General features: G+C 53.3%; 1 protein-coding gene across 1 annotated transcript in view; it reads right to left on the minus strand.

Moving 5' to 3' along the window:
* Nucleotides 1-23,762, minus strand: part of Muc5b (mucin 5B, oligomeric mucus/gel-forming) — a 33,393-nt gene that overhangs the window by 6,697 nt on the left and 2,934 nt on the right. Inside the window, 32 exon segments of the mRNA XM_037209059.1 lie at nt 120-373; nt 1,046-1,214; nt 1,516-1,697; nt 1,930-3,198; nt 3,201-7,973; nt 8,402-8,599; nt 8,677-8,720; nt 8,847-8,991; nt 9,157-9,285; nt 9,771-9,927; nt 11,769-12,008; nt 12,421-12,600; nt 13,779-13,892; nt 13,992-14,130; nt 14,433-14,584; nt 14,821-14,921; nt 15,206-15,261; nt 15,996-16,251; nt 16,503-16,629; nt 17,445-17,539; nt 17,725-17,889; nt 18,261-18,398; nt 18,741-18,810; nt 19,096-19,206; nt 19,523-19,661; nt 19,747-19,864; nt 20,254-20,379; nt 20,849-21,050; nt 22,134-22,240; nt 22,487-22,577; nt 23,031-23,142; nt 23,299-23,560. Coding sequence (XP_037064954.1) covers nt 120-373; nt 1,046-1,214; nt 1,516-1,697; nt 1,930-3,198; nt 3,201-7,973; nt 8,402-8,599; nt 8,677-8,720; nt 8,847-8,991; nt 9,157-9,285; nt 9,771-9,927; nt 11,769-12,008; nt 12,421-12,600; nt 13,779-13,892; nt 13,992-14,130; nt 14,433-14,584; nt 14,821-14,921; nt 15,206-15,261; nt 15,996-16,251; nt 16,503-16,629; nt 17,445-17,539; nt 17,725-17,889; nt 18,261-18,398; nt 18,741-18,810; nt 19,096-19,206; nt 19,523-19,661; nt 19,747-19,864; nt 20,254-20,379; nt 20,849-21,050; nt 22,134-22,240; nt 22,487-22,577; nt 23,031-23,142; nt 23,299-23,560 — 10,421 coding nt within the window.

The following is a 23,762-nucleotide window of genomic DNA, read 5'->3' on the forward strand; positions in this document are numbered from 1 at the left end:
TTCTGCAGAGGGGAGAGTGCTCTTGGTCCCGAGGACTTTTCATCCTTGCCTCTGTCACCCCATACCTTGACCTCATGTTTGCAGTGTGGCCTTGGGGCCCTACCTATCACGAGACTCACCAGGCCCTCCTCCTTCCCACTGGCGGTGGTGGTGGTGAGGACAATCTCCATGGAGTTGTAGTACACACTGAGGGCTCGGGGACAGAAGGTGACATTGGTGGTAGCCCCACAGTAGTAGCTGTGAGCAAGGATGCTCAGGTTGCCATGGCGAGGGAGAATCTCTCTCATGAGCACTGAGGTACAGTTGTCCAGGAAAGTATAGGAGGTGCCGTCGAATGTCAGGTAGTGTGAGCGCCCCCATCCACTGCAGAAGCCTGCGGGAGACTACAGTTGGAGGTCCACTTCCCAGCCCTGTGATCCAGCACCACCTCTGGAACTGTTCCTTCAGGGGAACACAGTTGCTTTGTCTATAAATTAGGTGTCTCCCAAACCATATCTACCTTGGGAACTATGAATGTGACATTGGTCTTAAAATGGGACCATCTCAAATTACCTGGGTCCCTTGAGCCTAATGACAGTGTACCTATAAATGTCAGGAGAGATGGACATGGAACAGAAGGCCGTAAGATGGAGGCAGAATCGAGTGATGAAGCCACAAGCCAAGGACTCCTGTAGCCTTTAACTGGGAAGTCGAGAAGGATCCTCCATAGGGATTCATTGCCTGCCTTGATCTGACTCTAGCTTGGGAATGGGAGACCCTGAGTTTGCTGTTCTAAGTCCCAAGTTTGAGTCATTTAACACACAGTAATGGAAGCTGTCATCAGGACTGCAAGAAAGGACTCCCACTGTGGCTTTTAGCACTCTACCTCTCCCTGGTCACTCAGCCCCGGCCTTTGCCACATCCATGTTCCCAGCCTCCCTGTGCACACAATGCCTGCAGGCTAGCACAACATTTTCATGTGCTGTCTGAGATTGACAGACGTGAGATAAAATGCCTCAATCCCGTCCCATCTTGCTGAGCTCTTCCGCGCCTGCCCTCTGCTCACATTCACACTCATAGTGGAAATGGCAAGGCTCCTGGTCCCACACTTGGATGGGCGAGTGCTTGTTGGCACAGGTGACATTGTCCACGGGCTCCGGCTCTAGGAGGATGATTTGGTTATTTCCCTGGCACCTGGCCACTGTGCAGTTCTCCAGGGTCCAGGACTCATTCACCTGAGGCAGAAGATGTGCAGAGTGTTCACCTTGAGGTCATGTGGAGATCCAAGCCCTGCCCTTCATGTAGCCCCAGGTCCCTACAGCTATGAATCCCAGAAGGCAGCCAGCTTCTGCGGATCAAGACCCGAGCTCCCCTGTGCCTCTCTCAATAGGAGCCACTGGAAGACAGGTCACCGAGATAGGCTACAGGGTCGAGGTAGTGCTGAGCACTAGCCGTGACTCTATCCAGACGCAGTTGTCCTTGAGAACCCAAATCCATACCACATCACAGGGAGGTGGAGGGAGATGAGAGGCTCACCTGCCGGGGAGGAGTGGCATTGTCACAGCCAGAAAGTGGGGGAGGCGAAGATGCAGAGGTAGAGGGCCCTGGAGGTGGAGAGGAGGGGCAGGCACCCTGGAAGCGGTCAACATCACAGTACTGGTTGCAGGTGGCATACAATTGGCAGCCAGCTCCATCAGTCTTATTGTAAATGACCTCTCCTGTAGAAGGAAAACAAACAAACCCCATCAGCTGCCATACCCCAGCTGAAGAGGCAGGATGGTGTCAGGGGAAGGCATAGGGTGGGAGGGCAGCCTGCCTGAGAGAGAAGGAATACCCAGAGAGGGCATAGGCTGAACTTTGCATACATGAAATGGCCCATAGCTCCCAAGGCTGACAAACCCAGGTGGACAAGGGTCATGGGGTAGGGAGAACATGGACTTTTCTACTCACCGGGTAAGAACAGCTGTCCAAATGCCTGGCAGAAACAGGGTGACGGGGAAAATGGTCGGCTGGAAAGGACAGTAGGCCTGAGGGTACTAGGGCCCAAGGGAGAAGCAGTAGACAGGCTGAAGGTCACCTGGCTGCTGGGGGAAACTTCAGGGGGATGAGTGGTCTCGGAAGTAGTGGAGGGGGCCGCAGTGGGGCCCGTGGCTACAGGTGAAGTCCCGGTGCTCAAAACTGGAGAGGTGTGAGTAGAGCTAGTGACCACAGGTGAAGAAGTCATAGTATTCGAGGCTGGGGAAGCGTGAGTGGACAGCAGGGGAGAGGAAGAAGGAGCAGTGGAGAGGGTGGCCATAGGTGAGGTGGTACAGTGGCTGACATTGTCACAGCAGAGGAAGCGCACATGGTAGTTGTCACAGTATTGCAAAGGTCCCGCTTGGTTGATATTCTTGCATATCAGCCCAAATCGCACATCACACTGGACCACCTGCTCTAGAGTTTCCAGGGGCCTTTCTGGCTCATTTTCAGAGCGGCACTGGATGTCCTTAGGCTGCTCACAGAAGACAAAGCCAACTTCACGTAACACTGCATAGACCTCAAAGTCCCCACCTCTGGGGCCAGGGTTAGGGAAGTCTGCATCAAACCATTCTGTCCACGTGCACTGAGGTACACAGCCTGAGGCAGGATATGTGGTCCATGTGGATGCTTGAGTACTTGGTACCGGGGAGCTGAAGGGATGCTTGGTCTGAAAAGTGGACTCAGTGCTTGATGTGATTGGGAAAGGGGCCAGGGAAGTGTGAGTAGACCAGGGCAGAGTTGACTTTGTGGTGCTGGAAGGGGTCCCAGGGCAGTGGCTATCACTGCAGCACAGCACACGGATCATGTAGTTGAAGCACATCCCAAATTCGTGTTGCTGGTCCCTGTTGTGACACTCCAGACCGAAGTTGACATCACACTTCACTTTCTGATCCAACAGGTCCAGGCTGATATCGGGGTAGTTCTGGGCCGCACACTGGATGTCCTGAGGCTGTTCACAGATATCTGCCCCGGTGGCTCTGATCCTGTCATATGTCTCAATGTCTCCCCCCTCTCTGTCAGAAGTGGGGTAGTCTGTATCGAACCACTTTGTCCACTCGCATCGGGGTTGGCAGGTGGTGGAGGTCCCGGGGCTGCTGACAATGGCAGAGGATTCTGGGCTCTTGGGAGGCTGAGTTGTCTTTGAGGTGACTGTCAGAGGAGTGCTGGCTGGGGGTGACACACTTTTATCCAGAATCCTGGGGTGGGCGTCTCTGAGACATGGATGCTGGTGGTGGAGCCTGAGGGAGACCAGGTCTCAACTGGACTAGTAATGGGATAAGGCTTGGAGGACAGGGTCTGAGTGGCAGTGGTGGCAGTTCCTGGTGTAGGGGGAGACCCTGCAGTGGTGGCAGGTCCCTGGCAGTGGCTATCACTGCAGCACAGCACACGGATCATGTAGTTGAAGCACATCCCAAATTCCTGTTGCTGGTCCCTGTTGTGACACTCCAGACCGAAGTTGACATCACACTTCACTTTCTGATCCAACAGGTCCAGGCTGATATCGGGGTAGTTCTGGGCCACACACTGGATGTCCTGAGGCTGTTCACAGATATCTGCCCCAGTGGCTCTGATCCTGTCATATGTCTCAATGTCCCCTCCTTCTCTGTCAGAAGTGGGGTAGTCTGTATCGAACCACTTTGTCCACTGGCATCGGGGTTGGCAGGTGGTGGAGGTCCCGGGGCTGCTGACTGACTGTGTGGAAGGTGCAGATTCTGTGTGGATAGTGTTCGTCATTATGCTTTGTTCAGTCTTCAAGGAGGTGGTAGCTTTGGTGGAGTGTCCTTGTGTTGCTGATGAACTGGTGGCCATGGTGGAGACCTCACTGCTGACTTTAGGGCTGTTCATGGTGGATGTAGGTGGTACAGCAGTTGTGGTAGGGCAGTCGCTATAATCATCACAGCAAAGCACACGTATATTATAGTTGAAGCACATTTTGAAATCATCTGTCTGGTCCTCATTTCTACAGACCAGTCCTGTCTCCAGGCTGCAGCTTACTACTTGGCCAATCTTATCAATGCTCACTGCAGGGTAGTTCTCTGCCTGACACTCAATCTTCTCTGGTGTCTGGCATATCTTCTTACCGGAAGCTCTGATGTTTTCATAGGTCTCCATGTCCCCTCTTACTTCTCCTGAGGTTGGTGAGTCCACATCAAACCATTCAGTCCACTTACACTTGGGCTGGCAGTGGGTTGTGCCCTGGCTGGTGGTGGCATTAGTCGCAGTGACTGGTAGTGTCTGTGTCCTTGGTGGACTGGTAGACAGTTCTTTTATGCCTGTGGTCAACCCCAGGCTCGTGGGTGGGGGGTTTGAGGAGACAGTACTAGCTGTACCAGTAAGTATTGTTGTCCAGATTTCAGTTGAGGAAGTTTGTTTTGTTGTCAAGGCAGGAGTCGAAGACTGTAATGTTGTAGGCAGGATGTTGACTGTTGTATGGATAGAGATCTTTCCTGGGGTGCTGGTTTCCTTAACATTAGAAACATGTGGGGAACTACTGCCAGAGGATGTAACAAGAGGGACTGTGATGGGAGCTGAGTGAGTCCTGGTCACAGTCAGAGTAGTGTTGGGCTGAGGAATGGAGGACAGGGTCTGAGTGGCAGTGGTGGCAGTTCCTGGTGTAGGGGGAGACCCTGCAGTGGTGGCAGGTCCCTGGCAGTGGCTATCACTGCAGCACAGCACACGGATCATGTAGTTGAAGCACATCCCGAATTCGTGTTGCTGGTCCCTGTTGTGACACACCAGACCGAAGTTGACATCACACTTCACTTTCTGATCCAACAGATCCAGGCTGATATCGGGGTAGTTCTGGGCCGCACACTGGATGTCCTGAGGCTGTTCACAGATATCTGCCCCGGTGGCTCTGATCCTGTCATATGTCTCAATGTCTCCCCCCTCTCTGTCAGACGTGGGGTAGTCTGTATCGAACCACTTTGTCCACTCGCATCGGGGTTGGCAGGTGGTGGAGGTCCCGGGGCTGCTGACAATGGCAGAGGATTCTGGGCTCTTGGGAGGCTGAGTTGTCTTTGAGGTGACTGTCAGAGGAGTGCTGGCTGGGGGTGACACACTTTTATCCAGAATCCTGGGGGTGGGCGTCTCTGAGACATGGATGCTGGTGGTGGAGCCTGAGGGAGACCAGGTCTCAACTGGACTAGTAATGGGATAAGGCTTGGAGGACAGGGTCTGAGTGGCAGAGGTGGCAGTGCCTGGTGTAGGGGGAGACCCTGCAGTGGTGGCAGATTCCTGGCAGTGGCTATCACTGCAGCACAGCACACGGATCATGTAGTTGAAGCACATCCCAAATTCCTGTTGCTGGTCCCTGTTGTGACACTCCAGACCGAAGTTGACATCACACTTCACTTTCTGATCCAACAGGTCCAGGCTGATATCAGGGTAGTTCTGGGCCACACACTGGATGTCCTGAGGGTGTTCACAGATATCTGCCCCAGTGGCTCTGATCCTGTCATATGTCTCAATGTCCCCTCCTTCTCTGTCAGAAGTGGGGTAGTCTGTATCGAACCACTTTGTCCACTGGCATCGGGGCTGGCAGGTGGTGGAGGTGACGGGGCTGCTGACTGGGTGTGTGGAAGGTGCAGATCCTGTGTGGATAATGTTGGTCATCATGCTTTTTTCAGTCTTTAAGGAGGTGGTAGCTTTGGTGGTGGAGGCAGCTGTGGCTGAGCTCATGGTGGTGCTTCCAGGAGAATAGGATGGTCCAGGTGAGGTCAGGGAGGTAGAGGAGTATGACTTGCTGACTTGGCTGGAGGTGGTAGAGAGTGATCCAGTTGTGCTGAAACAGCTAATGTCTTCCTCACAGCAGAGCACACGGATATGGTAGTTGAAACAGGTTTGGTTGTTGGCCTGTTTGCTGTTCCTGCAGATGAGTCCAAAGTCCACATTACAAACCACCTCCTGGCCCAGCTGCTGGAAGGACATGTTGGGGAAGAGGATGGCTTCACATTCAATGTCCATAGGTTTCTCGCATATCTGGATACCTGTCTTGTTTCTAATATGATAGTAGGTCTCAATGTCTCCCCCAAAGAGACCAGGTTGGGGTTTGTCACTGTCCAGCCAATCTGTCCAGGTGCATTGAAACGTACAGCCTGTAGAAGAGGTCCTCCTGGTTGTAAGGGCTGAGGAGGGACCAGTGGTTAGCCGTGATGAGGTTTGGGTCTCCCTGGGTGTGGCTGTGGAAGAAGCCATGGTGAGGCCAGTGGTTTTTCTGGAGGAAGAAATAGACTCTGTGGTGCTGGTGCTGGTGGGCATGTTGGACACAGGCCAGGAAGTATGTGTGAGTGACCTGGAAGTAGCAGAGGTGGCAGTTCCTGGTGTAGGGGGAGACCCTGCAGTGGTGGCAGGTCCCTGGCAGTGGCTATCACTGCAGCACAGCACACGGATCATATAGTTGAAGCACATCCCAAATTCCTGTTGCTGGTCCCTGTTGTGACACTCCAGACCGAAGTTGACATCACACTTCACTTTCTGATCCAACAGGTCCAGGCTGATATCGGGGTAGTTTTGGGCCACACACTGGATGTCCTGAGGCTGTTCACAGATATCTGCCCCGGTGGCTCTGATCCTGTCATATGTCTCAATGTCTCCCCCCTCTCTGTCAGAAGTGGGGTAGTCTGTATCGAACCACTTTGTCCACTCGCATCGGGGTTGGCAGGTGGTGGAGGTCCCGGGGCTGCTGACAAGGCCAGAGGATTCTGGGCTCTTGGGAGGCTGAGTTGTCTTTGAGGTGACTGTCAGAGGAGTGCTGGCTGGGGGTGACACACTTTTATCCAGAATCCTGGGGGTGGGCGTCTCTGAGACATGGATGCTGGTGGTGGAGCCTGAGGGAGACCAGGTCTCAACTGGACTAGTAATGGGATAAGGCTTGGAGGACAGGGTCTGAGTGGCAGAGGTGGCAGTGCCTGGTGTAGGGGGAGACCCTGCAGTGGTGGCAGGTCCCTGGCAGTGGCTATCACTGCAGCACAGCACACGGATCATGTAGTTGAAGCACATCCCGAATTCGTGTTGCTGGTCCCTGTTGTGACACTCCAGACCGAAGTTGACATCACACTTCACTTCCTGATTCAACAGGTCCAGGCTGATATCAGGGTAGTTCTGGGCTACACACTGGATGTCCTGAGGGTGTTCACAGATATCTGCCCCGGTGGCTCTGATCCTGTCGTATGTCTCAATGTCCCCTCCCTCTTTGTCAGACTTGGGGTAGTCTGTATCGAACCACTTTGTCCACTCGCATCGGGGTTGGCAGGTGGTGGAGGTCCCGGGGCTGCTGACTGACTGTGTGACCACACTGGCTGTTGAAATGGACCCTGTCTGTGAGGTGAATACTGATGTTGGCTGGGAACTAAGCGTTGTGTGCAAGGTGGTCTCTTTCACTATTGTAGTCCATGTAGGGCTGGTCATGGGGAGGCTGCTGACTGAGTGTCTCAACACAGTGGATTGTGAAGCTGTTCTTCCTTTTGAGGTGACTGCCACTGTTTTCCTTGAGTTGTGAGTTGTATCCAGGGATATCTCTTTCCTTTTTGTGGTCCTGGAGGGTGTGGGCTTAGATACTGTGAATGTTGTCTGAGTACCGGTCTCAGGCTGGGAGTGAGTGGTACTTCCGCCTGAGGTCATGGGGGAACTACAGGGTACATATTCACAACACAGAACCCTCAGCTCATAGTTGTAGCAGAGTGGGGGGTTCTGCTCACTGTTGAGGCATTTCAGCCCCCATGAAGGGTCACAGTCCACCTTCTGACCCAGGTCCTGTAAGTCCGTGCTGGGGAAATTCTTTGCACGGCACTCAATGGCAGCAGGGGTTTGACACACCTGATACCCTTTGCGCCTCAGGTCCTCAAATGTTTCAAAATCCCCACCTGCCATGCCAGGCTGTGGATAGCTCTGATCATACCAAATGGACCAGTGGCAGACCTCCCGGACACACACAGTGGACACAGGGGACACAGTGGACACAGTGGAAGCTGAGCCTGTGTGAAAGAGATAAAGGCCCTGCTCAGCTCCTCTTGTCTCAGGGTGAGGGAACAGATGAGTCTTCACATTCACACAACATTCCTGACCTGTTCCAGGACCTAGCTAATAGTCTTGAGAGAGCTCACTAACTGAGGTGGTGCACACCAAGGACAAATGGAACCTGAGAATTTCTGGGGTCCCTGATGGCAGCTCTGCCAGTTGTGCTAAGGCTTCCTGGGGAATCATAGAGGGGTAAGGGCCATGGACCCCAGGCAGGGTCTGGGCAAGTGGACAATGGCTCAGGACTCAAGACACCTCTGTAGCTGGAGTTCCCTGCATCGACAACTTGTCATCTTCCTTTGTCCTAGATGTGGCCAAGCCTCTCCCTGGGTTAACATAATAGCTTAGAGCTCAGGGGCTTCCAGAGAACCTGGTATGGTCTTACCTGTTGTGGCACTGGGTGCCAAGGTACTGGTGAATGTGAATGGTGTGGTAGACAAGACTTCAGGGCACTCTTCAGCTGTGCGTATTATAGTCCCATTGTCTTTGCAGATGGCCACTAAGCATGCACCAAGGCCGTCCGTGGTGTTGTAGACAACATCATTGAAGTGGTAGGTACGGCCCTCATAGGTGCATGTGCAGGCTGGGGGTTATATGTATCGGCTCAGCTTACTCAGCATCCATCCTTCCTCCAACCCCAAACCCACAGCCTTTGCTTACCTGTAATGTTGTGAACACAGCTGAGGCCACCAGGGGTGCAGAGACTGGAGGGAAGAGAGGGCTCTGAGGACCTATGAGCACCCCCTAGCTGACACATGCTTTAGCCCTCCCCTGCCCTTTCCCAACCACTCTGGGTCTCTATCCTCTTCCATCCCTAGCTCCTCTCTCACCAACTCTGGCAGTTCTCAGCTGTAGGGACCTCTGTGCCAATGTTGTAGTAGTTTCCATCATCATCATAGCATCCACACTGGTCCACACACTTCATCTGGTCCTCATTGAAGAAGGGATGGCTGGGTGGGCATTGTGGGTAGCAGCCTAGAGCACACAAGGGCATCATTGACTTTCTATCCTCTCGAGCATGTATCCAGCTGCCCAGCTCCCAATCAGTGGCAGAGAACCCCTAGGACATTGTGTCTGCCCTAGTGGTACCATGCATGGGTTATGGGCCCGAAGGCCACTACCAGCACATTCCACCCTCACCTTCCAGGCCTGGCAGTTCAACAAGGCAGTGTCCAGCAGGGTTTCGACAGGTCTTCAGACAGGGGGCTCCACAGGGCTGGTAATGCCACTCACATTCCCCATGAGGGTTGTAGTAGTCACAGAAAAGAGCTGAACACAGAGGACAGAGCTAAGCAGGTGCCTACTAGGCCTCATGCTGGATTACACCCAGACATATCAGCCTTGGGCTAGGCAGATGGTCTCCTTGGGTTCATTCCCTAACCCAGATCCTGCAGTCCCCATCCTCAACTGCCTCATAACAGGTGTCAAAAACCCACATGTATATATAGATGTGTGTATACATGCACACACACACACACACACACACACACACACACTCACATCTGAGTCCCCAGCCTCAACTACCTCATAACAGGTGTCCAAAAAACACATGTATATATATATATATAGATGTGTGTACATATGTACACACACAGGAGAGAGAGAGAGAGAGAGGAGAGAGAGAGAGAGAGAGAGAGAGAGAGAGAGAGAGAGAGAGAGAGAACCAGAATCCAAGCCAGGAGGGAAGTACAGAGGCTGCCACCCACCTCATTCACAGTCCCACCCTTCAGTACCATGGACAGAGCTCTACTCACGGCAGATGTCTGGTGTTCTCCAGGACAAGCACACACCCATATCACGGCAGGCCTGGGCATAGGCAGCCACAGCAGTGCAGAAACACTCACAGTCACCCCCTGAGTCGCAGGCACACACATCATGCACACAGGCTTCATAGTACTTGGTAGAGTCAACCTAGAATGGAGGGGACAAGGTACCACTCAGGGAGGACAGCCATGTCTGCCCAGGAGGTAGGTGAATGTGGGGGCGGATATGGAGTTAGCTGTAGTCCAAACCCCACACCATGGGAATCTTGATCTGGTACTGTGGCTGCTATTAGAGTGTCCCAAATGGGAACTGTTCAACACTACCTTTCCCATTCACTAGTACACCCACATATTTGTGCACCCATACACCTGTACACCTGCTCACCTGACAACTTGTATACCTGCCTGAATATATAGCTGCGTATCTATCCATATGTATAACTATCTATTTGGCCGCCTGTGAACTTGCCTTTATGTCTATCTGCACACCTGCATACCCCCATCTGCCTGTACAGCTGCACATCTGTGTACCTGTACACCTGGAAAACTGTACCTGCCCACCTGTACACATGCCTCCCTGTGAACCTTCACACCTGTCTGTATGTGCACCTGCCTACCTACTTGTCTATCTGCCTGTCTGTCGACCTGTGCGCTTTCCCTCCTGTCCTTTATGTGCACCCATCTATCTGTCTGCTTGCACAGCTGCACAGCTGCACAACACTGTAGCTGCCTACCTACACCTGCACAAATATCTACCTGCTTGCCTGTGTGCCTACCTGCATACTTACCCATACAACTGCATGCCTACACATCTGCCCCACTTTTACTCCTGCTTACCTTCACTAATACTCTTTGGATCCTTTTACTTGGATCCGGTCATATGGGAACTGGGGCATCTGGGCAAGATGGGGAGAACCTCCAGCTATTTCCAGACTCCAGCACGCCGCCCACTACAGGTTTCATACCTGCAGGGCATTGCACTGTAGTCCCACTTCTGTTCTTATACTCTTGCTTCAGTGCACTGGCCCCCATCCTATATCGGCCTTCCCTTATCTGGCTTGTCCCCTGGATTGCTGTTCCCATGACTTCTAGTAGCTCTCTATTTGGCTTTTTGGCATGAGCCCTTCCCTGGCCACCCTGCTGCCTCACTCCAGTGGAGGATCACTAGGAGACAGGAAATTGTGTTTCCCATCCATTTAAATTAGCTGGTACCCAGAACCCACCTAAACTTCCATATCCCTGAGAACATGTCCCAAGGAAATAGTGAGTGATAACTATATCATCCAACATTGTGTTAACTTCCAGACTGGTGCAGCTGTGGGACATGGAGGAGCTGGAGTTAACCAGCTCCAACATGGGAGAGTAGTCTAATTCTGTAGAGGAGAGGGCTCACCACTCACACTGTGTCAACTGGCAGAACCTAGAGTGGACTCAAGTTCTTGCTTTTACCACTAAAGGCACATCCAAGTCACCCTTGTCAGGCCACAGTGAACCAAGCCATGGAGCAGGAGAGCCAGAGAGCCAGGTCATGGCCAGCAAGCCTGTGTTGTGAAGCCACTTTCCTAGGAGGTGGACACTTGAGTCTTGGTTTTAGTAACAGGATGTAGCCTTTGGAAATCTACTGAGAGCCTGTTACCACTTCCTCTGGGAGAGTTCTGCTGATGTTCCTGATGCACACCGAGCAGGTCTGGGGGTCACCCAGGAGGATGAAGAAGGTACCTGCCTCACTGAGAGCCATAGATGAATACTGTAATCAAGGACTGGTCCCAAAATAGTGGTGATGACTCCATGCTGGGATATATGCATGAATTCTTACCCATCTTGTGGGAGATTTAGACCTAGAACTTGAAAACCCAGGGCCATGGACCATGTGCTCTGACTGGATCAAGACGGTCCTCAGAGGCCCACTGTGTCTAGTCGAGCAAGACTCAATTCCTACCAGGAAGAAGCAGGCAACTGCAAGCCCTGTGAACCAAAGCTAGGCTCTACCTGGGAGTGGCAGGCAGCAAAGGTCGCACTGTTAATGATGCTGCACTTCTTCTGGGCCCAGGACTTGCGGTAAGGGTTGGCAGTGCAGGGGTCCTTGGGAACTGGGGCATCTGGGCAAGATGGCGAGAACTTCCAGCTGTTTCCAAACTCTAGCACATCGCCCACCACAGACTGGCTGCGTGTAGTGAAGTCATTGATGGCATTGTCATCGAAGTTCCCACACAGGCCACAGACCCTTCCCTGCAGACACATGATGGGAGAGAATCCTGGGCAGGTTAGCTGAGGTGTACAGAGCCCGGCTTGGAAGCAAAACACAGGGAGAACCCATTTCTCCTGAGTTGTACCCAGTGAATTTGCAAATGGGTGTGGGAAGTGGGTCCTGGGACAGGTGAGTAAATTGAACTTATTCTATTTAGAAGATTCTGTCTCTGCACAGGCCTGTGGGCGTGGCTGGTTCATCAGTCATGATTCCAGTACACTCATTATTCATTGCAATTTCAAGCCATCCCTCTTGGAACCTGGTGTTGTGTGTGTGTGGTCTCAGTGACTAGAGCTTTTCGATGTGATCCATCCCTCAGCAGCCTTATCAGCTTCCAGCCCTAGACCTATCCTAGCTAGGCCTAGAAGCAGGGTGCATGGTGGCCACACTTGCCTTGTAATGCTGCTGCAGTCGGACAAACACACTGGTCTTCCTGTCCCAGGACACGACTATCCCACTGCGGATCTCAATGACCAGGAAGATACCCATGTATCTGATCTTGTATGGAAGCTCCCCACTTGACCCTCTCTCCACCACTTTGAAGTTCCCCTCATGAAGAATCAGCTCATAACTCTGCAGATGGAGAAAAACAGGGCCACAATTTCAGGGAGCTGGGACATCAGAAGGTTGCTTGCTACCTATGGAGGACTCCTCAACATGAAAACTCACTGTGTGAGAAATGGGAAAAGTCAGGCCATACACCTACAGATCTCCAAAGGCTCATATGTGCAATGCTACCTTACATCATCCCCCACCCACCTCAGGTGACCTGCTGCTGCCTTCCTTGGCTCTCAAGGGGATGCATCTTGTACTTTGTGTCAACTTGACACAAGCTAGGGTCATCAGAGAAGAAGGAGCCTCAGTTGAGGAAATGCCTCCGTGAGATCCAGCTGTGAGGCATTTTCTCAATTAGTGATCAATGGGGGATGGCCCAGCCCATTGTGGGTGATACTATCCCTGGACTGATAGTCCTGGGTTCTATAAAAAGCAGGCTGAGCAAGCCATGGGAAGCAAGCCAATAGGCAACACCCCTCCATCACCTCTGCATCCTCCATGACCTCTGCATCAGCTCCTGCCTCCAGGTTCCTCCCTGCTTGAGTTCCTGTCCTAACTTCCTCCAGTGAGGGACTATGATATGGAAGTGGAAGTCAAATAAATCCTTTCTTCCCTAACTTGATTTTTGGTCATGGTGTTTTATTGTACAATAGAAACCCTAACTAAGACACATCCCAAGCCAGCAGCTCTGCTTTGTGCTCTGTGAATTCTGACTTCCCTTTGCCAGAAGTGGGGTACTGAGTGTAATATCACTCCCAAATATACCCATAATTCCCATGACTTTAAAATAACACTTTACTAGAAAAAGAGCCTTTGGAGGATCTTGAGGTAGGTTTTCTAAATTACCTGGGTGTCCCCTAAGCCCAGTGACTGCCCTTACAATGACCAGAGACATACAGACACAGAGCAGAAGGTCATAAACAGACAGAGGCAGACTGGAGTGATGCTGCCACAAACCAAGGACTGCTGGAACCCCTAGTCCAGAAAGGCAGCAAGGATCCTCCTGAGCTGCAGGGAGCATGATCCCGTTTGCCTTGATCTAACTCTGGTTCAAGGAGGGGAGATGGTAGTCTGCTATCGTAAGTCGTAGGTTGGAGTCACTTGCTATCCTGTCCTTGAGAATAACTTATGGAGAACCAGAGGTGGAGCTACAGAGGGAGGGCCACAGTCCCCAGTGGCTACAAGTATACTCTCACCTCCACAAAGATCTTGATGGCCTTGGAGCAGGTGGTTCCCGTGGTCCCACAAGGGACATTCTCAGTGACAATACGGAAGGTCCCATCAGTACTGGTGTTGCCTCTGCAGTAGTCCTGAGAAGGGAAAAGATAAGGCTCTGCTCACAGCTCAAAAATAAGTAGTGGGAAGAACAGAGATGGGTGACATGGTGGGAGAGGGCAGAGACCACACACCTGAGCTAAGGTATACTCGCAGCTGCCTTCAAAGATGTAGCGTTCACCATCAAAGGTGACAAAATGGCCATCCCCATAGGCCACACATGCACCCATACAGGGCTGATCCGTACACTCCCACCGGCGGTTCCTGCAGGTACTGTGAAAGGAGAGAGCATTGCTGGCAAGGGTATCATCCATCCTCTGAGCCTGGCTGTCCCAGTCCTGTGCTAGCAGGGCCACTTCACTTGAATTAAGCTCAGAGTACATCAAGCTTTGGTCTTGTGTGGGTATGCATCCAATCACCCCCGGCTGGAGAAACAGCCTCTCCTCCACAGAATGGGGTCTGATGAGTACCTTGGCCCCCGAGACACATGCTGAGGCCTCTGAAATACCAAGGCCAACTCAGACCAGTGTCCCTGTAGATACCTCCTGACCCCCTCTGAGGGTCCCAAAACCTACCAGTTATTGCAGTCTACCCGGATGATCTCCCCAGGTCTGTAGGTGGCCTCATTGTGTACGCAGGGGCAGTCCTTCTCAGCAATGCAGCCCCCATTCCCATCTGCTACCAGCCCTGAGGGACACACACAGCCCGAGACACAGTGTGTGCTGAACTGTGGGCACAGGTAGCCTAGTCAGAGACTGAAACAATAGCCTGTTCCCTCATCCCTATTCAGGTGCCCAGGAACCAAGCAAGTAGACCTTGTCCTGGGAGTGCCCAGGAGGAGGCCATCCAGGGTCAGCAAGACCCAAAGCCACTGACCTTCCAGTGACATTCTCCCCCACCCCCGAATTTCCCTGTAGCTTAGGATGATGGATGAAGGTTGCTGTTGCAACCAAGAGGACTCACACAGTCCACATCCAGTGTGTGGCAGCTTCTGAGGCATTCAGCCCCTTGGTCACCCACTGAGGCGTTGTTACAGTCTAGATATACCATAGGCGCCTGGCACTCTGAGGAGAAAAAGCAGATGAGTGAGGCCTGGAACAGGACACTCCTGGTCCCTACAGTCTTCTGACCCTGTCTTGCTGCTCAAATTGTAGCAAGCTTGGGTCTTACATGGCTTTAAGCTATGTCCCAAGTATCCAGGCTGTGTGGACCTGCCCCAGGAGGGTATAGCCCACAGCTCCAAGAGCTCTATGACCACACTGCCAGAAAACCCATGGGCCCTCCTCCCCTAGAGCATCTTGGCACAGCAGCCATGGCAAAGTACAGGCTGGTCAGGGTGAAATATTACCTGTGCTCCTCTGCATCAGGGCTCCAAGACAGGTCAACTTCCCATTTTCACACGAGCTAGAAGATAAAGTAGTGCCCCTGCTCTAAGCCGACCAAGGTCTGGGCCTCCTTGCCTCCTCCCAATGTCCAGAGGGTGCCAGCTGTTGGGGGTCCTTGGGAAGAACCCCACATTCCCACACATTACAGGTTTAGTCACCAGCCTATGCTAATACTAGAAAGTGGTAGTGCCCTTAAGAAGTAAGGCCACCTGGGAAGAAGTTAGGTCATTGAAGGGGACAGTGGGACCTTAATGTTATCCTGCGCACTCTCTCTTTCTTGCTGTGAGGTGAGTTTTGTTTTCCACAATCTTCCATCATGAAGTGCTGCCTTGCAACAGGCCCGAAGCCATGGGACCACTCAGTCATATGCTGTCATGGGCTGAACCTCCAGAACTGTGAGCCAAGACAGGCCTCTCTATGTCTTGTCTCAGGCTTTTGTTACAGTAATAGAAAGCTCACTTACACTGTGAGTTGTAAGGAACTGCCTTTGAGGCCAAGGAGGGGGTAGGACCTCAGCTGAGAGCTGCTTGTCAGCACTTCTGCCCTGACATCATAGGACCCTCAGAATAACCTCCCTGCTTTTTCTCAGGGGATCTGAAGGGTGCCCCCAACATCCAGCATGCCCAAAGTATGTCTTGAAACCATCAATGAGGAGGCCACACAAACTTCCGGGTATAAAAGGACCAGCAGCTAGCGAGCCCACTGACACAGGTTTTGTGAGGATGGGGGATGGATGAGGGTGGTCTTCCTTACCACACCACACCATTGTCCGTAACAAACTCTCTAGGAGCCACCACAGTTCCATGGAAGAAACAGGGGCACTCCTCATCAGGCACACAGTGACCCTTGTCATCCAGGAAGGTGCCTTCAGGACAGGTGCAGCCATCCACGGGCACAAAGGAGATGCCACAGGTGACGTCAGCCTCACTCAGAGAGCGGCAGGTAGGCTCACAAGTACTCACAGCATAGGAGTAGCTCTTGGTTTGGGGACAGTTGTTCATGTACTTGGCTGTAGGAAGAAGAACAGGGGACAGGGAGGTCAATGGCTGGGTGAACTGGCCCAGGCTTTGTGCTTCCCTGCCTTAGATTGGTGACACCATTGTAGACACAACAGAATGCAAGGTTCTTGTAGACATGGGACAGGAGACTGGTAGATCCTGTTATCAAGGGTCCCATGTGCCCCCTGTGCCAGAGTGACAGGTTATACTGTGGGGAAGTATAACCCGTGATGAGGAGCCCAGCTGCCCACAGAACACTCACTGCAGACGCTGTCCCTCCAGCCACTGAGCAGCACGCCTTTGGCGGCACAGGCACGCACGTACGAGGACAGGGCTGCGCACATGCAGTCCTCGCTCTTCTCACAGTTGCACGTGTCAAAGATGCAGTTCTGGGAGACAAGATGTCAGGAAGTCAGGTGCCTCTGTCTCCTAGGGTCCCTGATTGCTCCGTTGACTTGCCCATCAACATCAGCCAAACCCTGATCAAGGCCTGGGCCTGTGGCTTTCCCACAGGAGCCACCACAAGCAGGGTCTTGGAGTAGTGGCCTGGGATTCATGTTAAGGACAGTGTCAGAGGCCACAGGGCAAAGTGGCAGCCAGAATGGAGAACAGACTTGGGGTCTGGGCATAGAAGCTGGAAGGCCTGAAGTCTAAGGCAGGGGCTCTAGGGAAGAATCTCCACAAGACAAGGGCAGGTTCAACTTGTATCTGAGGTGTTGTTCTAACTGCACATAGGTGGCCTGGATGGAATGGGCAGGGTATACTGAGACAAAGGCCAACGATGCTCAGGAGGGTATGTCCAGCAAGGTGTCATAGAAGTGGGTTACCTGGAGACTCACCCTTGAAAATGGAGTGATGTGCTAAGGCTTAGGGCTTTGGAGTGCTATTTAGGGTTAAGGTGTGTCCCCCAAAAGGTGCTCTGAGTGCTCTGTCATGTGTGAATGGGGCCAACATAGAAAGAAGCCTTTAAGGGGGAGCCCATGGAGACAAGGCAATGCTCCAGCACCAGTCTTGGAAGAATGAGGTTGGACACACACTAAGACTATTAAGGATCCTTCTGAGCCCCGCCCCCCAGAACCTTCTTTTTTTAGTTTCTCAGTTGGTGAACCCTTGGAGAAGTAAACACCAGAGTGGGTAGTGGTGGGAGGGCCTTGGGAGTCCAGCCTTCAAGGGCCCACCCAGGCCTAGCAGATCATGGTCTTACCGAGTAGAAGGGCGCTGGGCTGACGGTGGCATGGCAGGCTGAGAAGACGCCTGAGCTTTTAGTGAGCATGGAGCACCACTCCTGGGCATAGTTCTCTAGGGAAGGGAGAAATGTGGGCTGCCCCTCACCTGCTTCCCAGAGCCTGCCCCCCTCTTCAGCCCTAACCCCTCATGCCTTCCTGCCCACATAGGGGTTCTCTGAGCCCTTCCCCCATGGTTCATGTGGCCCCAGAGGTCAGAAAGGGCTGTCAGGGTGGCCAGAGACTAGAGCAGGTGGTTACCAGCCTCCACGCTGTACGAGCAGGGGTCCTCAAAGATGTTCTTGGCGTTGGGGCAGGAGACTTGAGTCTTCCAGGTATTGGAGAAGGCAGCTCCTGTGCCCTCCACCACCCCACTGAGGGCTGTGAAGTCATCGGCCTGGTTCTGGTTGAAGTTCCCACACAGGCCTAGGGACCGGAGTTAGGGGTCAGCAGGTTGTTCAACCTGGCCACTCTCCCCAGGGCCGTCTCCCCTCTAAGCACTATCAAAAGAGGACTGGGAAGAAAGTCCCTTCCTAGTGTTTGACTCCAGAACTACCCACAGATAAGCCCCTAACAGGGCTAGCCCAATCGGGGCAGCACAGCCAGATCTGTCTTCCCAGGCCACTCCACAGGTTACTGGTTAGATGTCAGGTGTGCTGGGTGGTGCTGGGGTCTCGGGGGAGCCCTGGAGCCAATGCTTCCCGACCCCCTTCTGTTGGGGATTCTACAGCTAGGGCAGGCCTGACCCCCAGCAGCGCCCCACCATGGTCCCGCCCTCAAGTCCACTGGGGCCTCACCACACATCTGGCCATGGTAGGAGGGGTCCAGGCTGACAAACACCTGCATGATGGGCACCAGCTGCACTTGCAGCTGTAGCCCCATGCCTGTGTGCACCATGATGAAGAAGGATGATGGACTAAAGATGGTGACATTGGCTGTAAAGTGAGAGGTGTTAGACATGCTGGGAGCTGGCCCCACCAAACAGGACAGCGCTGGCTGGGACAGGAGGTGGCCCACCTAAGAAATCGCACGCCCCAAGTTCCTAAATGTGCATGGGTCATAAATGACTGCCAACTGTCCCCGATAGAGCGTGAGTGCCACTGCTAGCCATAGGATTCCCACAGAACCAGGGGTAGCAACTTGTCACCCCATGGGAAACACTGGAGTTGCCTGAGGCCACAAAGAGCTCACCAGGAGCTAGCCTCTACCCAAGGGCTGAAAGATGACTGCCCACTGAAGGTGCCAGCCCTGGCTTGTTCTCCCAGGGAGCCACACACCTGCTGATAGGGGCAGCTGAGTAAAGATGGAGTTCAGGAACACGGCACCATTGGCCTGGATCCGGACGACCTGGTATGTGGTGGACACAGTCAGTACCCATAGGGCCCATCCAGCCACTTATAGGAAAAATTCTGATAGAATGCCCTCCCCCAACCCGGTGTCAGAGCCAGGAAGGAAACTCAGGCCCACTCTTGCAGTAGGTTCTTCCCGTCTGGGCGGTGGCTGCTCCTACCTGGGGGCTTAGAGAGGGAGTAGAGGCCTCTCTTTACTCTGGCTTGTCACTACGCCATAGGCTTCCCTACCTGTGTCACTCGCAGCCCATAATTTGATGGTAGTCAGAGCCCCAGTCCTCACCATGTCCCCACTGTTGAGGTTGAGTGTGACTGCTTTGAGGCAGTTCTCAGTATCCGTCACGCCACACTTCCGCAGATCGACCAGCACAGTGAAGCTGCTATCTGCACATTTCTGTCAAGAAACCCAAGATGCGTGGTTGGGTGCGGAGTTCCCCTAGGCACAACCTCTCAAGACCTGAAGGGGTTCTGGAGGTGTCTTCAGGTACCCTGGTTTACCATAGGTGGCTTGTCATGGGACCTGGGACTTCCCTGTCAGCATAGACGTTCACCACGGCCTTCACTCCTGCTGTGGACCCTCACGGGACCCTAGCTGATATCTACAGACCGGGACTGTGGCCGCACCTTGGACAGGATGTAGCTGCATCACTCCTGCTGTGAACCCTCACGGGACCCTAGCTGATATCTACAGACCGGGATTGTGGCCGCACCTTGGACAGGATGTAGCTGCAGTCCCCATGAACATTGTAGAATTTCTCGTCATAGGTGAAGATGTGGGACCCGCCTTGCACAGAGCAGGTGGCGGGGCACAGCAAATCCTGGCACTGCCACAATCCCCCGAAGCAGGTGCTGTGGACAAGTCCATGAGCAGAAGGGGTCCAGTGGGAAGAGGCCAGCCTCGCCCCGCATACCTCCACAAGGCTGTTAAGCTTACCAGGAGCTGCAGCTGGTGTTGAAGGACTCTCCAGGGGCATACGTGTGACCACCATGGGTACAGTGGCACTGCTCCAGGGGCACACAGCCCAAGTGTCTGATGTCATCCAGCACAGTGCCTGGGGGAAAGGACGGTGAATACAGATGCTAACACACACACCCCCGTACAGGTATTATGGGGGCAGCTTGCCTCCAAGACAACCCCAGCCCTAGGCAAGGGGAAGGGCCCCTAGTCTAGAATGCTGACCCAGCCTGAACTGATTGGGATAAGCTCCTCTGGGCCTCAGTTTCCCCGCTTGACCTCAGGGACTCAAGACACCTGTTCTCTGTCTGTATGCAGATCATCAGACCTCTGCCTTGTTAATAATTAGTTTCCATCCTTCCCTTGACCATAGGATACAACCCCTAGCCAGGCCCACTGCCATTAGGAGTGGAGAGGGTCAGCTGAGGTGGAAACCATGACCCAAAGGTAGCCATGGAGGTGGGGGGCAAAGGGCACAGGGCCTGCCTGGGGGACAGAAGCAGCCATCCATGCAGTGGTCCTCGCAGAGCTGGGAGCGTTGGGGGTTGGAGCAGGTATCCACACAGGGCGAGCTGCACTCCTGGTGTTCCATGTTAAAAGGGCATGTCCGGTCTGAAACAAAGACAGCACTTGATCTAGGAGAAGTGAATCCTGACCTCTGCAGTCAGTGGGAGCCATGCCCACTCCCTGCTCCCATGTCCACTGAGGTCCCAGAAAGCCACCTGCTAGGTAAAAGCAGTAGGCTAGAGAGCAGGGGCCCAGCACTTCTCACACATCCTTCTCTGCCTATGGCCACCTGAGGCCACTGTTCTCCAGGAGAGCCTACCTTGAGGTTCTGGAGCAATATCTTCTTGCTGTGCCCAAGAACAGCCCAAGATCCCCCCTCTGGGACCAACAGGTCCACCAGAACCCTCAAGCACATCTTCCCCCTCAACTTCCCTACTACCTCTTCTTTCCTTGACATTCACCCTTTCTCAGTGGCCCTTAAGTGGCTCTCTCTACCTTGACTTCCCAGCCAGGTTCGAAGCTCAAGGCTGGCCCTTAGAAAGACCCTGGGCTATACTCTAGTGAGGATACTCACTGCACAGATCAGAACTCCTCCAGTTCTGTGGATGGCCCCCTGCATGGGCACACTGGCGGGAATATTCAGCAAAAGTGGCACATGGGCATGTGGGGCAGAGGCACAGGTCCTGGACACAGGCATCCAAGTACATGCTGACATCTACCAGGGCATGGCACTCGGCAAAGGCAGGGCCAAGCAGGACGTGGCGACAGATGTCCTCCTGGCAAGCACAGAGAAGTTAAGCACTTTCTGACCCTCAAGCAGGATTGTCATGAAACTTGTAATGGGGACCCTGCCCCTCCTAGGCCATGCAGGAAGCCCCTTCTTCCCCTGGAGGCTCCTTCCACCCACACATCCATTCATCTGTCTGTCTGTCCATCATCTATCCATCCATCCATCATCTACCCATCATCCATCCACCATTCATCTATCATTAATTCATCACTCATCTACCCATCCATCCATCCATCCATCAATCACCTACTCCATCCATCCATCCATCCATCCATCCATCCATCCATCCATCCATCCATTATCCATCCACCTTCCTTATACATTATTCTACCCAAATACTGTGCTATGTCTGAGTATAGAGCTCTACTTGGTTCTGAGGGAGTGACCCAGGACTCTCTGTTCCTCCCACCTTCTACTTCAAGGCTCCAAGACACGCTGACTTGTGGCTTGTGCACCCAGGAGCATGCAGAATGCACCCCTGTGTGGTAGCTCAGAAAAGAGGGAAATCAAGATAACACCCACCCTTAGGTGGCCCCCATGGACTCAGGTAGCTACTCAATATCTTCCTACCCTAGCACCCCGGAGAGGCCAGGATTTTACAACATTCTCATTCACTTCACAACTCAGGTAGACTCAGGTATTCTGCTAGTTTCAGGGATTCTGGAATAAGAGCCAAAGGATGAGTCCTTCCTGCTCACAGGAGAGGCTTCTTGAGGGTCCACCTTGGCCCTCTGTGTGGTGGTAGACACCCATTCCCTCCACATACATCACCTACACACAGAGAATATGTGTTTTCTGATGAATGAATTGTGACTTGCATCAAAAATGCAATCCATTTTGTCCCACCAGGGAGAGCCAACCTGGCCTGCCTCCCTCAGGCCCAAGCAGCAGCCTCCTGGGAGCTCAGAGGCCATTCCCTGACTGTTCATGAGCTGGAAAGCCGTCTCTGTCTGGTCACCAGAAGATGTTCCTCAGCCATTGGCCAGGCAGTTCTCTGCTCTTTCATCCGTTGATGTAGGTCTTGCACTGTTCCCAGCCTTGGGAACTGTGGGATTATCAAGATGCTCACCCTATCTGTGCAGTTGTTGACAGCTGAGGGCAAGGTATCCTGGCACTGCTCTGTAGGACCATCCAGCTTCTGCAGGTTTCCAAACTGCACAGGGGTCAGTCTGGTGTCTGCAGGAGAGAAAGCTCACAGTCAGGAGATAGACTTCCTGAGGAGGCTCTCAGGGGACTCTATCTGGAACACACACAGAGATACACAGACCACACACACACACACACACACACACACACACACACACACACACACACACACTTCCCTCTCAGTGTCTCTGCAACACGCCCTCCCATATCCCTCCCGGACTTCCTTGATTCTCTGGCCCTTGGGACCACCTGGCCTGAAGACTCAGTGGCACTCACTGTGGGCGTAGAACTCATTGACAGCTGGGAGCCCGTTGAAGTCGCCGCACAGCCCACACGTCTGGTTGGTATATTTGGAGTCCAGCTCGAGCTGAGGGTGGGACAGAGCAACTCCAGCCTCAGGGCTTCTGCTCTGGCTCCAGGGCCTATCTGGCAGCTTCCCACCCCGCTTGCCCAGGGGACCAGAGAAGATATTCCCCCAGCAGTCTGTAGGATCCCTATAATAGGGCCAGGGACTATAAGCGTTGTGGGAGAGCTGCAAGAGGGTGTGGGTGAACTGTGAGGATACGCGGGAGGCTGTATGGGCTGTGGGAGACTGTGGGAAGCCATGAGTGACTCTGGGAGTTTATGAAATCTAGGGGGAGCTTGTAGAGTCTATGGAAACTGTGGGATTATAGAGTGGAATGGGAGGCTGTAGGAGACTATGTGGGGTGGGCCTGGGGGTCTGTGGAACTGAGAGGGATTATGTAAGGCTGCAAAGGCCTGTATAAGGCCTATATGATGTAATGGGGGACTGCAGGGAATTGTGGGTGAATCTCCTCACCAGGGCACTGTCTTCATTCCACAGGAAGGTGAGGACCAGCCGGATGCTGACCTTCACATAGCCACTGCTCTTCTCCATCAGAAGACCTGCACGGCTGTAGGGTAGCTCCACCCTAGGCAGAAAGTTCTGGTCTTCCTTCAGCAGGGTATGAGTAGGGGCTGTCTTCCCCGCTCGCTCTGCTCCTGACCCCTCCCCAGAGCAACAAGTGGGAACAGAGCAAGGTCTAAAGGCCTGGCTTGAACATGCTTCTCCTCAAGGCCCAACTCACCCCCGTCCGTCCACCAGGACAGAGCCATTGGACAGCTCAATCACCAGCCCCTGGGTCTTGAGGACCACATGGGTGACCATGGGCCTGGAACCCTCCAGACCACGACGCAGTTGGATGTTGAAGTCCTCGTAGGTGGCCCCACAGTGTGAAGAGAAGACATAGTTACAGAGGCCAGGGAAGTGGAACATATCACCGTCGAAGGTCTTATAGTGGAAGTCACCCCATGTGCTGCACACTCTTCCATTGTGTACCACGTTTAAGGCTACAGGGAAACCAGATGGAGTCACCATGGAATGCTACCACTCCATGCCCAGTTACCCAAAGGACATCAGCCTGGGGCCAAGGCAATATCTTTGGAGCGGGGAAGCCAGCTACCCACAACCACGTGAGCCAGCTCTCTGCTATTCCACTCCCTCTGCTGCTGGAATAAAACCTGAAGACCCAGACCCACCCCTCCTCCCTTT

This window comes from Peromyscus leucopus, chromosome 1 (assembly GCF_004664715.2).
Source record: "Peromyscus leucopus breed LL Stock chromosome 1, UCI_PerLeu_2.1, whole genome shotgun sequence".
In the NCBI taxonomy this organism is placed as follows: Eukaryota; Metazoa; Chordata; class Mammalia; order Rodentia; family Cricetidae; genus Peromyscus; species Peromyscus leucopus.